Source organism: Mugil cephalus, chromosome 20, assembly GCF_022458985.1.
Source record: "Mugil cephalus isolate CIBA_MC_2020 chromosome 20, CIBA_Mcephalus_1.1, whole genome shotgun sequence".
In the NCBI taxonomy this organism is placed as follows: domain Eukaryota; kingdom Metazoa; phylum Chordata; class Actinopteri; order Mugiliformes; family Mugilidae; genus Mugil; species Mugil cephalus.
In genome coordinates this window covers 11971212-11988850 of record NC_061789.1, presented here as the reverse complement: position 1 = coordinate 11988850, position 17639 = coordinate 11971212, and the positions used below count along the sequence as shown (strand labels likewise).

Below are 17639 nucleotides of genomic sequence, written 5' to 3'. Positions count from 1 at the left end.
ACATTTAAGTAATGATAACCACAGATTATTTTTCCGTTTGTTTTAGTGCAAAGAATAAACTAAATCGGGAGACAATGTTTACATTTAATAAAATTTCCTTCAAAAAAGAAAGAAAGAAAGAAATCGCTTAAGAAAAATATGTGCAGTTGGGAACATTGTTGTCTGATGTTTAGCCCTGGGTCTCAGCGTTGTGTTCTGTTCACTTCCCTGATTTAAACAGTGGACAAATTAGGAATAGCAGTTGAGTTGCAATTTTCACTAAAAAATTGCATGTCATTTTAACCCTTTTGTAAATTCACGCTACGGACATGATTGTTTGACTCCTATGTTGTATGTACAGTCAAATGATATATTATTTTATATATCTGATAATTAAATTATTAGAATATTATATAGCTCATATGAGGTATGTTAGATAAGTTAATTTGAGCAAAATTTTAGACACAGAAATAAAATTTGCTTAAAGCTAGACCATCAATAAATATCTTAATCTACAATCAAAAATAACCGACAAATTGTGTGACATAACACTAAAAAACTAAATTAAAGATTAACCGAGGTAAGCGTGTGAAAGGGAACAACTCTGGATTACCAGGAATCCATGAACGTAGCAGGACACTCCTCTCTTCGCTCTTCCGCGCGGCCCCGTTTGCTACTTTTTGGCGCGCAGTGTCTCACGCGCAGGCAAGCGCGAGCACAGAGGCAGACTTTTTTTGTTAAAAAAAACTTCCGGTCTGATTTAAATTCAGTTTAGTCTTTTTCGTTGTAATAATTTTGTGTGAAATACTTTAAAAAAAAATTCAAGATCAAGGAGAACGGTCCGCCACTAATCACACGTCTTTTATACTTTAATAAAACAGTTAAAACGACCCAAAACTCCAAGTAATTTGTCCTCCTGAGATTTTTAGGCCTGGATCAATATCAAACATATGTTATAAACGTAATTAAAACATATTTCTGCTGGAGTTTCTTGTTTGCGTTTTTTTCTTTCTTTTTTTTTGGTTAGTTAAAAATCCCATAGAGTTTTTAATAAACTATGTCTGAAAGTATGTGGACTGTCAACACAAGTTCCCATCATAACTCTTCTGAATAATCTTGTACAAGTTTCATATGAGCTAATGAACTGATGGACACGTGTAATGTATCAAAGGGCTGAAAGATAGTTTGTGAGAACTAGTGTCAGAGATTTGGATCAGTGGTTGAAACCTGTGGCTTTTATAAGAACATATCAGATCAAACACACAACATGGTGGTTCAAATGAAGAGACGGTCAGTAAAAACAAACCCATTGCTTCTTTATTAGTCATTTTACAGTAGTCACTCATACATAGCTGCCTTGAGTTGGTCTTTTTGTCTCTTTTTACTGTTTGTTCCAACTTCTTCCTCATTTTTTTTCACCAACACAATGGAAGAGTCATGGACAAAGTATAAAAACCCAACACAAAGAAAAACAGGAGAAAATGCCCCTTTCACAACAAAACTACATTTGGCAAAAGGTGAGGATGAAGGTGATGAAGATCATGATCCAGTGCATCTTTAAAACATCAACAAAGACAGAACCATATGAAAGCAGGTGAGATATGTCCAAGCGTCTGATTGGATAAGAGCTTTTAGGAGTCAGGGGATTATCGCCCAATCAGATTTGACCTCCTCACTTTTGCTAGATGGAGTTTGAAGCATCATTCAGAGAGCAATAAAAATAAAACATCAAAATCACAACAAATACAAAAAAATAAAATATAAAAAGTTACCCACTCACACATCCATAGTTGATCTGGTGCATTTATGGCACAACAAGGCGTCATGGCAATTTCAAATGTAACCAATAATACTTTTATTTCACGGCCGGCAACAGCGCGCGGACTCGCCGCGCTCGCAGGAAGCCAGCAGCTGATTGGCTGCGATGTTTGCTCATGTTGAGGACAAACTGCCTCAACGTTAAAACTGTACAGTAACGTAAAAACAAAAAGCAGCAAATTGCAAACAGAAAACTGAATTTATGATGTATTTCACCTGGTAAACAATGATCAGATTTGCTTTTAAGTTTCACCCTTGATTTAGCAATAAACTCAGTTCATTTCAACCCAAATCAGATGAGTTTGCCAGCTTGTTAGCTAAAATTGCTTAAAAGTTACCAAAGACATTTTATGGTTTAGAAAAGAAAAAGAAAAAAACGAAAAAAACAAAACACGTAGCTATGAAGCTAACATGCTACACTGAAGCTAATGTGAAGAAAGCTAACCAGCATGGAAAGAGCCAGTATTAGTTTTTTAATAAACCAACACGATGGCAGACAGCAAATACAGAGGAGCAGCTCATGAGCTAATGCTACCATAACTGGTAACGGCTCCTACACACTATCTTTTACTGGTTTGTTCTCAGGTCTAATTTTCCTGACTGATTAGCACACCTGAACTCACACTAGCTAGCTGTTAGCTTGTTAGCTCAGATTGGTAAGGAGTGAACAACGCATCCTATTCTCAACACAGATCTTAAACTATAGAAAGAAAACGCCATCAGAACCACAAGAGCTTAGCCTTGGTATGCTGTCAAGCTAATCTTAGTTAGCCAGTGAAGATTTTCCCGCTCCATCAGAACCCGACACAGACAACAGCTAACATGGAGCTATGAATCTAGCTCAATCAAGGTGACTTGGACTGATGTCGACATTTTATTTAGCTATAACTGCAGTATGATTTGTTTTTGCCGTTTGATGTGTCGTGGTCGTGAACATTTTAAAACAAACACGCATGAAATAAAGTAATGGGGTTTTTTTTGACCCGCCCTCCTCCCCCGCACTCCTCAGTGTCACCACCTCACAAGACGGACAGAACCAAGCGTGACTGACGACACAACATGAAGCTCCTTCAGCCACGTCAGAAACATCTGGGCGTCATTTATGAAACATCTGTTTGTCTTAACAACCTCGCTGCGATTCCCTGTTGTAAAGTGACACGAGGAAACTTTGCTTTAACAATGATCCCGACTTAATATTAAGATTGAAGTCAGTTTTTCATAATTGAGGCCCTGAGAAACTACGGAAGCCCATTTCTGCCAAAAAATAAAAATAAACTGGATGAATGAAATAAAGATAAGGTTTGAGGTGACTCTGAATTTTTTTAATCTTATTTATGGTAAATTTGATAAATCAATCCTGAGGTTTTGGGATACCTCAAAATCGCAGCTGTAAAAAGGTGAGATTATACATCTAAAGATATGAGCAACTAAATCAAGATAATTAATTAAGATTCTGAAATGACTCAAGATGATTAGACAAAATATTTATATATATATAAAAGTACATTTTGAGATGCTGTCAGGGCTGTGAGATAAACCAAGATTTTAAGATAGAGAGTCGATATTTTAGGAAAGAAAACAATATAGGATTTTTTTAAAAAAAAAGTTTACAAGATCAACACAACAAGTCGGGAAGCTGACACTATAAATGGAGATTTTAAGAAAAGTTAAGATTAGAAAATAGCAATCAAGATGATTCTGATATGATCAAATCGTTTGTGATGAAAACACATTTTGATTATTTTATATAATAGTTGATGGAATAGTTTATCCAAATGAGGATGAACTGAATTAAAATTCAAGGTAAATCCAAATTAAAGCCTTGATTTATCTTTCTATTGAGTATCACAAGAGACATTATTTTTCAGTTTCCGGTCAGAAATGGGCTTTTGTAGATTAAGTTTAATAAGCGAAATCTGAAATGTGAACACAGACAGGAACAAAAGTAGATCAAAACGTAAGGAGCGTGAACAGGATGAAGTGCTGCCGTGGCACAAAATAAATTAAACCTGGATTCAAGAAGAACAAAAACAAACAAAAACAAAATCCTGAGAGAAAAAAAAACGACGTATCAGAAGAGTCTGATCGGAGGAGACTGATCAGGCAGACGCATGTGGGAGGACGCAGGGTCAAAGAGGGATGATTGAGGCGCACGTTGAAGATACGGAGGCTCAGTTTCAAACACACCCAGCGCTGTCGGTCCGATCACACACACAAATGCTCTCTCTCTCGCACTCTCTCTCACACACTCTCACACACACACACACACACACAGAGGAGGGAAACACCTGAACTGAAACCACATCTGACCAAAGTTCACCTGCAACACTGCCAAGGAAACACAAGTGTCACCTCCACCCAAACATAAACACTTTAAGAGGAACAGTCTGACGGTTTAGACCAGAAGATGGATGTTTAGAGTAAGTTAGCCTAGCTTAGCATGAAACCCAGAGCATGGTGAGGCCCAAATTCAACAAACCCTGTTTGGACGCGTTACGCATCCAAACAGCAGGTGGAGCTGTTGAGGCACAGATTTCAGATTTTTGATTTAAATCCTCATCGTCCAAACTAAAGTGTTGGTCACGAGGCCTTTTGTCAACGCTGTCGTTTTCGCCTTCGATTTTATTCCGTTCCCTTTTTTGCCGAGGCGTGTTCAAACGCGGAAGCTCCTGGCAACGCGTGACAAAAATGTTCTTTAGGTTTACAGCTGAAGACGGAGGTAGAACACTACCGGGTGATTTGCGTCGCACTCTCCTCCGGGTCACGCCGACCAAAAAGCTACACAAACTCGTTAACACTGATTCCTGTCACTCATACACACACTGGTACTGCAGCCGCTCGGAGTTCAGGTACATTCATTATGATGTGAAGTGGCTCTGATTGATTTTTTTTTTTCTTTTTTTTAAACAGCAGCAGCAGAAGAAGAAATCGGCTGCCTGTTTCAACGTGTCTTAATATCTGACACTTATCAGTTTTGTTCACCCATCAGTGGATCAACAGAATGATCGAATACCAAATTTTCTTCGAGCTGCTTTCACGTGAGCGGTTTGTCGCCTCTCAGTTTTTGGACGGCTTGTTGGACGAGGACGTTCCCGTTGACGCCTGACGAACTGAAAAATGGCATGAAACGACACACCCAACGGTGGCACAGGAAACAACACAACTGAACCAGACTTCATAGAGAAAAGAAGCGATTTTAAAAAGAAGCTCCGAGAGAGGATGGATGGATGCAGCCGTGTTTAGCTTAGCTTAGCACAAAGACTGGAAGCAGAGGGAAAGTGTTAGCCGGACTGCAGCTCTCTACAGCTCGGACGAATGTCAGACTGTTGTCATTTTAAAGTTTAAATACGAGTGCGCGGTGGGGTTATATCACCACTACATCTGGACATCATGACTTTCTGTACTTCCCTGTTCTGCAGCTACTGACGAGGTGACGACTGGCCTGATGATTGGTCGTAGAGAGGGGGGGGGGGATATAAGGACAGGAGTGTGTCTGGGCGGGTTAAAGGTCATTTACAGTAAACTACAGATATATACACACACCCAAAATTGTACAGAGAACAAATATGTACATGCTCAGGGTTTCTATTTTTAACTATTACAGACAACTTTTTCCCAAAATACCCTCCTCCTCCTCCTCCTCCTCCTCCTCCTCCTCCTCAACCTCAGAGGTCGCTCTGCTCGCCAACAAAACATAACTTTTTGCAGCGGGAGGAGAAACGTTGCACAGCTCCTCCTCCTCCTCCTCTTCCTCACCTGTCTGTAGTGTAACGAGGAGGGAGGCGGGGCACGTCGGCCGTCTAGACCGATGGCTGAAGCGTCACACGGCCCTGCAGGAGGACTTTAGCTGTTCTTTAGCAGCGTTCTGTCTTCGGGAGGACAGGAGGAGGAGGAAGAGGAGGAGGAGGAGGATGTGGTGGTGGTGGACGTGGAGGAGGAGGAGGAGGAGGACGAGGACGAAGCAGCGACAGTGGTGGTGGTGCTTGCGGATGACGAGGAGGAGGAGGAGGAGGAGAGGGTGGTGGTGGTTGTGGAGGAGGAAGAGGAGGAGCTGTGGGAGGGGAAGGAGAGCAGCTGTCCGTTCTCGGAGGAGAGGAGGGAGCAGGAGCGCAGGTCGACCGTCTGCAGGGAGGAGCAGCGGCGCAGGAGTGGGATGCTCTGCTCCGTCACCTTCACGCAGCCTGAGGGACACAAACACGGAGACGTAGAGCAGGAGCACAGGGGGAGCGGTAGGGCACCGGTTAGTCAACTCAGGTGTGTTCGCTTACCTGCCAGGTTGATGTAGGTGAGGGTCTCTCTCAGGGGGGAGATGGGGGAGGTGAGGGTGTGCACCGTCTGGTCTGTGACGTTTCCGCACTGGCTCAGGTCTAACCTGCTCAGGTGAGGGACGTAACGTACCAACAGCCGAGAGGACGCGTCCGTCAGGTCCAAACCGGCCAAACGCAGCTCGGTCACGTTCTGGAAACGGCCCACTCTGCTCTCACCGTGGGCTGACGGACGAATCAGAGAATCAGCCGGTGAAACTTCACAAGCAGCGTCTAAGCTCGCGTTGAATTCAGCTTTAGGTTACGTGCGTTCACACCTGGCATTAAAAACCGTCTACAGATTCATGCTCCGTATGCAAATTAGCTCCAGCATCATTTGGGGTGCGATAGAATATTATATTGGATCTCTACCGCTGCACCAAAACAGAGAACGGCACCCTCCATTGTGTGTGTTTGTGTGTACGTTATGACTATGACAATTTATAATGTACTGATCTCCACCCTGATTAGGGATGGGCATCGAGAACCGGTTCCAACTGACAAAACTTTCTTAATGCGGTCCCTGTCCCAGTTCACATGCCACAGAGAAAATGGAATAACTCAGTGTGTTTACATGCAGAGCTTAACCGAGCTATGTTCAAAATTCAACTTTCTCACAACAGTCATTGTCCCAGTTTACATGCAGCGCAAGAAAATAACTGTCCTCCTCCTCCTCCACACTAGGTGGCGATACGTGTCTTTTCAGCGGGTTAATACCACGTTAATACGACCCGATTTCCGGGTTGACCTATTATGCGATATAATAAACAACAGTCGTTCATGCGGCAGACCGGCATCTCAAACAACAACCAGACGGATAATAGTACATTTTAAAATCTCGTATGTAATGTTCGCGCTACTTATGGTGCAGGTAAGATCCGCGCTATCACTCAGACGGTTCTTCTAGCGGCTGTGTTTATCTTCTTCTTCTTCTAATACTGGCTTTCTTGGATGTTTTTGTTCCCGGGGTCACACGGCAGTGCAGCGGTTGTGGAGCATGCACACACACACATTATCCGATCAATACTGCGATCAAGCCGAATACATGGCGGAGAAAACTGAAGTCCAATCGCATTATCTGGGTGTCTCAATCAGATAATGAGAACTGAGAACGTATTAACATGCACTGAAGTTGTCCTGTTTTAGTCCGATTAAGGCAATAATTGTTTTTTTTCCACGTGCATGTAAACGTACTGACTGATGGGAACATGCCCTCCTCCTCCTCCACACTAGGTGGCGATACCTGTCTTTTCAGCGGGTTAATATGGACCCCTTTCCGGTCGACCTGTTACGTCATATAATAAACTGGAGTCGTTCGAACAACAACCAGATGGATAATAGTTCAGCTTTTTTAATCTCATACGTTATAGCTAGCACTATCCCTCAGGTGGTTCTTCTACCCACTCCGTTTATCTTCTTCTTCTGCGACCGGCTTTCTTGGATGTCATACTCCAGCGCGGTTGTGGAGCATACGCACAACTTATACATGTCGGGGAAATCATTTTCCAATCGGATTATCTGGGTGTCTTAGTCGGATAAGGAGAAAGTGTTTACATGCGCTTAAGTTGTCCAGTTAAAGTCAGATTAAGGCAATAATTAGTTTTTTTTCCCCCACATGCATGTACATGCACCGTGTGACAATGTGGCAAAATGTGGCTTCACTTCTCCAGAAGGGACTGTAACAACGCAGCACTGTAGTTTCAAGCAAGGGTGGCACCATCACCAAAAAGCTGAAGCATTTGTCGACGACACACGGCATTAAACACCGACATGTGTCCGGTTGACAAGTGCAGCTGCCGCTAAGTCTCAGCAAAGGAGCGGTAGTGAGGATCCAGTGATTTGTTTACTTACGCAACCTCTTATCTCTTGTTTAAAAACTCAATAAAATTGCTGTTGATTACACAAAACCGTGAATTCAACCCCGGAAGTTTCCATACGCGTCGTAATCTTCGGTAGTAAATAAAGACGCCGGAAATACGCGCAATATCAAGATGACCGCATGAGTAATTAACTACATGATGATACGTTATTTAATGACAGTATCAAATAGACTACTCATTACTTCTGTTAATTCTTGTTTAGATTTATTTATTATTTAGTTACAGCTACAAAAACAGAATGTATGAAAATGATTTAATTAATTAACAGATATCACTTATTTTGCTTTTTCCTTTTCAGGTGATTAATTATAATAGTTGTGTTTTTTTTTTGTTTTTTTTTGAATGAATGAGGAAAAACTCAGCTGATGGAGGAGCAGCCCTGTTGAGTAGGAGGTCTTTAATGCATTAACCAGAGGAATGTGATTAAAAGCGTCCCAGACAACCTCAAAATGTGGTCAGAGACTTGAGCTGTCAAATGCGTTGAGGACTTGTGAAGTCCCCCAGGACGGGTGTTAATGGGGTCTTAATGAGTGTCAGGGGATTGAAAGAGGGGGCGGGGTCTCTCACCTGTCCTGGTGTCAGGTGGGGGGGCTAGAAGCTCCCTCAGGTGAGAGTCTTTCAGGTCCTCCACTCTGCTTAAGTCCAGCAGCTTCAGACAGGGACAGACGGCCTGACACAGAGCGGAGACGGCCGACCACGGGCAGCCGGACACATTCAGCTCCAACAGACCTGGACGGGACGAGAAAAGGTGAGACAGTTGAGGGGCAGTTGGAGTCCCCCCCCCCAATACAAAATAAAAACAACAAATAAAAAAAATAAATAAATAAAAAAATCACTCTGTTCAACCTCATGAGGACAAACAAACTTAACACAGTTGTCATCAGTTTGGAAATAAACGGGACAGCTTGTATATCAGGGGTGTCAAACATAAGGCCCGGGGGCCAAAACTGGCCCGTGGGATGAATTTGCAAAAATTACACTGAAGAAATTAGCTGCAAATTTTTGACAAAGTAAGAAATTTCACAATTGTTCATTACATGTAGCTGTACTTTTTTAGCACTAAAGCAAAGGGAAACATTTGGAGTTGTCTTTATTTCCCAGGTAATAAGCTATTGGGTAACAGGCTCCGCCCCCTTGAGGTCAAATCGGGCTGTATGTGGCCCCTGAGCTAAAATGAGTTTGACGCCCCTGTTGTAGATGAATAGTCCCATTAAACGTTAAAAATTAAAGATGTTCTGAAGTTAACGGTTTGTACTTAAACATCAGGGTCTGATTGTTGAGGGTGTTGACGTGTCTCTAAAGCGTGCGTCACCTTGTAAGCGGTTGATGAGCCACATGAGCTGTTTCTTGGAGATGTTGGTATAACCCAGGTTGAGGGAGACGGGCTGTCTGCGGATGATACCACTCAGCATTGGGGGGGTGATGGAGCGCTGGCGGCTCAGGTCGATCTGAGTCCACAGCCGTTTGTCGCAGCACCTGAAGAGAAGAGAAGAGACGAGAAGAGAAGAGACGAGCTCAGACGGTTTGTTTCACAGCACGTTCACAGGTCACAGCTTCGCAGATGTTGGACTGACCAGCGGCTCCAGGTGCGACACACCCTCATGCACACGCACAGCTCCCGGTGGCTCAGGTAGGTGAAGACCCGCAGCCACACGTCTCGCGTCATGATGTGAGCGGAGCCGCTGTCCAGAGGCAGGCAGCTGGGTTCGGGGCAGGCGGGTGGGGGCCGCACCAGGTGCCTCTCCATCTGAATGGGCCTGGGGGGCGAGGGCACGGCCGGCGGGCTGCGCTTCATCATCTGCGAGCGCGAGACGAAGCGGGACGGCTGCGTGCAGGGAGACGCCGCCATCGCTGACATCATGAGGCCGCTGCCTCCCCCTCCTCCCCCGTTCGAGGTGGGGATGGAGGACGAGGAGGAGACGCTGTTCCGGGACGCCTGGTTCTTGCTGTTGCTACGGACCTTGCTGCTGCGGCTCCCGCTGCCTTTGGCCCCGCCCCCTCCCCCGCTGTGTCTATGATTGGTCAACACGCCGCTGGCATTCTCCTTCTCGCCTCCCTCCCGCCCCCCGCCTCCCGTCCCCCCTCGTGTCCGTCCGTTGCGCGTCTCCTGTCCGTTGCTGCGCTGCTTCCCCGTGAAGCCGTCGTGTTGCGAGGACGGCGGCATCTGATTGGAGGAGAGGGGTGAGGGCGGGGGGAGGGAGGTGGAGTTTTTCCTGGTCCTGTCAGAGGTGGGCGTGTCCTCCTCCTCTCCGTCCAGCAGGACTCCTTTACGTCCTCGAGGAGGCAGCCCCACCTCTCCTCCCCCTCTCCGCCGGGCCTTGTCCCCCCCTCCTCCTCCTCCTGTCTGCTCCTCCTCCCGCTCGTCCTCCTCCGCCCTCCCCGTCTCCCCCTCCGACTCCTCGCTGGCGCTGAAGCCGAGCTCGGCCAGGCGCCGCTCCCTCTCCCGCTCCCTCTCTCGCTCCCGCTCCCTCTCCCGCTCGTTTCGACTCCTCTCCCTCTCCGCCCGGCTCCCGCTGCTGTTGCCGTAGACGACGGGAGGCGGCGGGGCCGGGGAGGAAGACGAGGGCGAGGACCCTCCCCCCTGCTCCCCCCTCAGGGAGTCGTCCGAGTCGGACTCGGAGTCCGACTCCGAGCTGGAGGAGGAGGAGGACGAGGAGGAGGCGCGTCGCTCCAAAAGACACATCCTCTTAAAGCGCTCCAGCTTCTCTCTGTGATGGGAGCGCTGGTCCGCACTCGACGTCCCGCCCGCGCCTCCTCCGCCTCCCCCGCCTCCTCCAGGCTGAGAGGAGGAGGAGGAGGTGGAGGAGCCCTGCAGGCCTCCCGCTCCGGAGGAGGAGGAGGTGGGGCCGTTCGACTCCGCCGCTTCCTGTTTGGGTTTCTGATGAAGAGAAAAGACGTAAAGGTGATTTAAGCTGGAATAAAAAGAAGAATTAAGAAAATAAAAATGGCCGCCGCTTTCTGCGACGTCTTCATCAACAGGAAGAAAAGTCATCGGGAAGAAGCGGCTCCATCTACACAATCGTTCACCTTTCAGTTGGAAGAATTATTAATAACCTATAAATAATAACTGGTTTCTGGAGGCACAGAACGCATGTGTCAAACATGAGGTCCGTGCGTCAAAACTGCAGAAATTAAAAACAAATGTAACAGAAAGTTAATTTAATATTCACCTAATTTACTTCTATGGAAAAAACGTGGAGTTGTCAGTAATTGAGCTAAAATGAGTTTGACACCCCCCGTGAATCTGCACTGAGAGCATCACCATGGAAACGCTGCCGTGTTATTCTGCTGATCAACTGATCCGGAGTTCAGGTGAAGGACAGAAAGAACCTGAGACGGCGGAAATCACGAGCTGAACCTGAACTCAGCGCTCAAATCACAGTAATATTAAAAACTCCAACAATTAACTGAAATAAAAGTTAATTTAAGAAATAAAAGTTAAATCTGCTGCCGTAGAAATAAAGGTGGGTTGTGAATTAGCTGAAAGTCACATATATAATTGGTGCTTGGTTTTGTTTCCTAGTTAAGTTTATTTTATACTAACTTATCTTTTCCCTCCTTTATCTACAGAGCTCAGTGAAGACGATCAGATCTGACAGAGGCCACATCAGTCACATCTGGACAGACTGCAGGAGTTGTCAAACTAACAACACCAGAGAGGCTTCAATGATCAGAAACTTCGTACCTTTTTGAGGCGCTTTTCATGGCCGCCTTTCATCTGAGGGACAAACAGGAGACAGTCAGAGCTCAGACGCGTCTCATCTAACACTTCAATCTCAAATCACAAACATCTGACAGCCCACGCTGCAGAATAAACCTAACCCATCCACATCTTAATCAACCGCTTCCTGTTTTAATGCGGCGGCAGGCGGAGTTCACCTTCTTTTTCGGGCCACTGTCCGGAGGCAGCTCCTTCTCCTTCTTCCTCTTGTGCGTCCCCTCTGCCCTCCCCCCGTCGTCCAGGGACGGGGGGGCTTTCTTCTTTGGAGGAGGGTCGTCGGTGAGCTTCCAGCGGCCCACCTCCCCGTTGTCCAGCCTGCGCTTCCCCGAGCCGTCCGCCTGGTCCTGGACAGAAACACGGTTCAAGCGTGGACACGCGTTTCTGATTCATAACGAGACACGTGAAGCCTGAAGACCCCGGGGCAGGGTTAAAAGTTGGTCCGTGTCTTCACTCACCTTACTGGTTTTGCCCTCCTTGTGGCACTTGGGACACTCCCAGCAGTTTGGGATCTCGTCGTTGATGATTCCTTCAGCTTTGCCCATCTGAGGAGAAAACACATGAGCACAACCTGTCACAACCGCTCCGCAGAAAGTTTATTAAACACTGATCGGGTGTGTGAGAAGTCCTCCAGCTGTGGGAGCGATGTGAAGCAGAGTCATCGATGACAGCACGTCCTCCTCCGAGTTCTTCTCTCAGTCTGTGATATTTGTGCTGAGCGTACATTTGAGGAAGAAGAAAAAAAAAAAAACACAACACACGTCTCCCCAGTTCCAGGCTCCACGTTGAGGCTGCACACATCGGCCGAGTGAAGGTCTCAACTGCGTTAGTCTCTTTAAACGTTACCTTAACGTTGACTCCAACAGCTCCGGCTCTATAATTATCTGTTACCTCAGTGTGTTCTTCTCTCTGCTGCTGCAGTGGCCCACTTTCTCTTTCTCCGTCATTAAAGTTTCATTTACACAAAACTTGTGGAAGTAAAACTGAAATGTGTGATTGTGCGCCTGAGAGAAGAAGCTGTTACACGCTGCAGTCGCCCCCCCCCTCCTCCTCCTCGTTCATACGTGTGCGTTTATACGGAAGTGACGAAGCGGGTCCCACCAGGTGACCGACCTTCAGGCAGCTGGGGTGGATGATCTCGTTGCAGATGGTGCACTCCATCAGAGAGAGGCTGAACTTCTCCTCCTCCGAGTCCACCGTGTCCTCCTTCCCCGCCTCTCCGCATGCGAAGCACACCGCCGTGTGAGGCAACACCGGCTGCAGAGAGAGAGAGAACAAACATGGGTGGATAAGTGGACAGGAAGAAAAGGAAAAGAAAAAAAAAAGAGGAACCAGTCCAGCTGTGGATAAACGCTGACATTAAGGAGGTTTAACGCTTTGGTACAATCGCAGTCTTAAGTCGAGCTCTCTACACCTCACCAGAAATTTAACTAGTCGTCGTGGCGACGGGGACCGCGACAACCGGCCTCCCGAACGGAACCGAAGCGCAGAGAAAAGTCTTTGAGGGAAATTGTGAGAAATTAAAAATGACGCCGGCTCCGTGTGGATCTGAAGCTTTAGCTTAGCATGTCAGCGCGGCGGCGGAGAGGAACGAGGACTAGTTTGACGAGACGTTCTGGTGCCTGTCTCCACACGCTGGACCTCCTTCCAGGCTGATTTACGTTCCGTGTGTATCATGACTGATGCTCTCTGGTGCACATTATGGGATGGTTGTTCTTCTACAGTGAACAACAGCTGCAGTGCAAACATGAGGACATTATGAGCAGAACAACAGCACGTGCGTGTCGAACCTGGTTTTCACATCATGTGATCAAACCGGCAAATGTAAATCAAAATAAATAAATAAAGACAAAGCAGGAGGCAGCTGCTCCTACTGGTCCTCTGAAGAACCACCAGAGGGCATCCTCCTCCTTGTCCTCCTCCTCCTGAAGTACAGAGAGGAGCATCCCTGTCATCATCCCTCTTCTGCCTACTACCCTTACATTCCTCCGTCCTTACCCTTTCCCCCCCTTTCAACCAAACTGACCCATCCTCGTCCTCTTTCTTCCAACAAAACCACAGACAGATAAATAAACCGACAACACGGATGATATGAACAGCAGCAGCAGATCGCCTGGCTCTGTGTCTGTGTGTGTTAAAGCATCTCTGTGAAACCACAGCAATGGATCAAAGCCAACTCTCTCTCACTCACAGCGCCAGCAACCATCTCCGGTTGCCACGGAAACCCAGCATCGTCGCCTGCTGGGCTCCATCTCTGCTGATGCTATTTGAAGAATCGACGCAGAAAAAAAAAAGAATAAATCACACCTTCGCTGTTTGAAGAAGACATTGAACTGAGACGGAGTGTGTACCTAAACACACGTCTGTCTTTGCTCGGACTCTCCCTCTGATCCTCACTTCCACAGAGTCCGGTGAATTATGTCAGCGAAGGTCCTCGTGAAGACAGAAGTGCAAGTGCGTGCGACACGCCGTCGGAGCAATGGGGGATTATGTCAACATGTGTGTGTTTTTTAAAGTGTCGTTTCGGGCATCAGGAAGTGGAGCCAGCAGCGCGTTGTGGCTGATCAATGAACAGTCCTGAGGTCTCAGCTTTAACCTGAACTGGGTCACGTCAGCACCGACACACACACACACACAGCACACACTGCTGAGGAAGTGGACACACAAACTCAACCAGAGTCCTCGTTGAGTGCACAAGTAAACAGACCACAGAGATCAGCAACACTTCATGGAGAGGCAGATAAAGACAGATGGGCGTGTCTGATAAAACTGAAAACATGTCAGCCCCTGTTTTTAGTGCAGGCAGCGAAGGCAGATGTTGCAGCTTCTGGACTCGCCGGGCAACAACAAACACGGAGAGCGGTGTTTGGACGTAGCTGGTGTTTGACCGACGATCAGAAGCCAAAAAAATGCATTTACGGGAGGAAATAACAAGTCAGAGATTCAGATCTGGACACAGAACTGAAGCCGAGAACTTTGTATTAACGACGTGTCCTCACAATGTTCACATCCTGGGTGGCGGCGTTATCATCTGCTGGAGCAACACTGCACACACACAGCTCTCGGGGCATTGTTAGCTCGTTTATGCAGCTATGCAGCCACTTGTGTGCGCACAGAGTTTATGCTGAAAGAGGAATTTATTTTTAAAGTTGTGGTAGCAAATCTCTGGTTCGGCGACGTTGACGTTGAATATTGTGGGTCAGATTAATGTACAAACAGGTTGTAATACTGTAATGAATGTTTTGTTGATTAACACCTTATTACAGTGACGCGTCAGCTCTGTTAGGTGACAACAGTAGTGAGAACAATTAGTCTTTGTCCTTTAAGGCTCCTGTTTCTCCGTTACATCAGCTGATTCAGCCGTCCAGCTGCAGAGACGTGACCTGTCCATCCCTCAGAGGGAAGATACCTGCCAGTCATCGTGTGTGTGTGTTTGTGTGTCTGTGTGTGAGTCTCACCGCTGTACACTGCCTCAGGAGGCAGGACTGCTTCATCCGGCCGGGTCCTCCGAACTTCTTCATGTCCTTGCAGAAGTGACACTCTCCGCACTCCGTCCTCATGCAGGCCTGGCAGCGCCGGCACCGCGTCCGCCTGCGCCTCGCCCCCCCGCCAGCCCCCCCACCCAGCGCCTTACTGCCCGACATCCCCGAACAAGTCAGCTGGACAAACACACAGAGGAAGAGAGTAGAGACAGGTCAGTGTTATCGTCCATCAGGTTTCCGATTCATTTCGACGCATCAGGCTGCTCGATTTTCTGAACAGTCCTGAAGTTCTTGTTACTTTTTAAATATAACACACCACGGCTGCAACAAACGTTCCTAATTACCATTCTTCCTTTACTGGCAAACTTCACAGGATCGAAAAATAATCTTTAACCGTCTTGTTTTCTTGGACCTAGGGTCCAAAAGCGGGTTGCTACTTCACGTGAACCGAAAACATGACGAGCGCATTTCACTTTGACGAGGACTCCTTTCACTTTCTGTACCATCAAGACAAGAAACTCAATGAATCAATCTGATCGTCAGCTGAAAAGTTACCTAAACGCAAACAAGCGAAGACTTTCTCCTGACGTGACGCATATCAGTGAGAACAATCAGGCGCCTCAAAGGTCTCGGTTTCTTCGACCAAAAGTCACGGAAGCGAAACAAAAATAAAAGAAACAACCGAGATATGCCCCGTACCAGATGCTGAAAGTTCGACAGGTTGATAAACACTAAACCTGATGTGTTCAGCCTAAAAAGCATTACTTGATAATGACCAAACTGAGAAACAATCTGTAAAACTTGTAGCTTCTCAGCTCATTATCACAATACACTCAATCTCTTTGTTGTTGTTTTTCCACAAGATGCCAAAAAAAAAGTGTCCAGGCAACAAAGTATGACAAGATGGTGTCCACAGCGAGACTGTCTTGCACCGTCAAGGTGTTTTCTGCTGATTAATTGCTCCAGCAGGTTCAGATGTTTTGTGTATTTCAGTGTTGCTTAATAACTCTGCTGGTGAGTGCGCGCTGGTGTCAGGAAGCAGTCTAGATTGTGTAATCAGTTACTAATAAGCTCACACTGGCTGCAGTAAAAGTTGTGCGAGTTCAGAGCTGCAGCAATTAGTTGACCAGCAGTCGATTACTGTTTAGATAATCGACTCGGTCGGCGTGAAACTAAGTGATATCTTGGGCTGCTTGTTTGCTGCCTTTCTTTGTCAGGTGTGACAGAGGAATTGAGAACCTGCAGCTCGAGAAACAAACTGAAGCTCTGATAAATGCGCCCGGCCAGTTCCTTGCTGGGTAAACCATTAACAGACTGGTCGAGGGAATAGCAGGCATGATAAAAAATAAAAAAAAAATAAAGGTTAGCTGCAGCCATGGCACAGCCAGGGCTAACACAGGTTAGCTGCCAGGGATAATGAAGATGCGCATCTGGCACCACTTGCAGATTAGCAGCTAGCGGCTAACAGCTAGCAGCGGCTCTCAGAAAGTCTCAGGGAGTCAGGGGCAGCAAAGCCCGCAGACACCTGCACCGGTAACACACGGCCCGTCCGTTTAATTAAAGAAACACACAAGTGAAGTGACACCCTCTAACCCTCGTCACCCATCCCCCCGACGTGTAAAGGTAGCCGTGCTAACATGCTAGCAGGCTAGCAGCCCGTCCCCCCTCCTGCAGTAAGCTTCCTCTTTCATTATCTCCGTGCTCCGCAAAGAGCAGCCCGTGGTGCAGGTGGAGGTGAACAACAGTCGTGCGTCTTCCTGAAAGCTCTCCTCACCTCTTAGTGTGAGGTCGCATGCTCCTCGGTCGCTCATTAGAATGAATACTAGCCCACACTTAGCCAACGTTAGCCTATGTCCGGCGCTGCTAGCCGTCCGCTTCCTTGTTTCTTTCTCCGCCAGGCTGCTGCTGCTGCTGCTCCGCTTAGCTCCGGGCTGCTGCTGCTGCTGCCGCTGCTGCTTCACATGCGGTGGCGTCCCATCGTTTTTGCTCCCGGTGCCGCGGCGGCTATCTCCCCCCGGGGCCAGCCTACCTGACCCGCCGCGGTGGGTCTAAAAAGTCTCGGTAACCAAACTGGTCGATATCGATAAAGTGAAGGGCGCAGTGCTGCTGACTGAGCCCATTCACTCCTCTCTCTCGCTCTCTCTCTCTCTCCCTCGCTCTCTCTCTCTCCACTGTGAGACTACCTCTCTCTCCCCCCTCTCCCCCCCCCACCTCAGCACGTTACAACGTGTTCCCCTGCGCTTCTTCCCGGGGGGCTTCAAAACACACAAAACGGCTCATTTTCACTGAAGCGCAGCGTTTTAAAACGACACTCGGCTATAACCCTCCGCAGGAAGTAGGCCCCCGCTGATCGCCGCATTAACATGAATCACACATATTGGGAACACAGCTATTGTTCTCTCTCCGTGTGTGTGTGTGTCTATTGTATGGCTGCGGTGTTTGTGCGTGATTCGGTTCA

The 17639-nt window shown here is 47.1% G+C and overlaps 1 protein-coding gene across 2 annotated transcripts; it reads right to left on the bottom strand.

Moving 5' to 3' along the window:
• Positions 1 to 1274: 1274 nt before the first annotated feature.
• On the bottom strand, positions 1275 to 17591 carry zgc:158376 (uncharacterized protein LOC100101643 homolog). 2 transcript variants are annotated; one of them, XM_047571212.1, is made up of 11 exons: positions 16956 to 17589; positions 15158 to 15358; positions 12813 to 12956; positions 12158 to 12244; positions 11861 to 12046; positions 11667 to 11699; positions 9556 to 10859; positions 9294 to 9457; positions 8549 to 8710; positions 6066 to 6287; positions 1275 to 5978 (listed from the first exon to the last, which is right to left on the bottom strand). In XM_047571212.1, the coding sequence occupies exons 2-11, from the start codon at positions 15341 to 15343 to the stop codon at positions 5641 to 5643; spliced, it is 2826 nt and encodes a 941-aa protein (XP_047427168.1). In that variant the 5' UTR covers positions 15344 to 15358; positions 16956 to 17589; the 3' UTR covers positions 1275 to 5640. The 2 variants fall into 2 exon arrangements, with proteins under 2 accessions (XP_047427168.1, XP_047427169.1); XM_047571213.1 differs by lacking the exon at positions 11667 to 11699 and having other exon boundaries at positions 16956 to 17591.
• Positions 17592 to 17639: the final 48 nt, after the last annotated feature.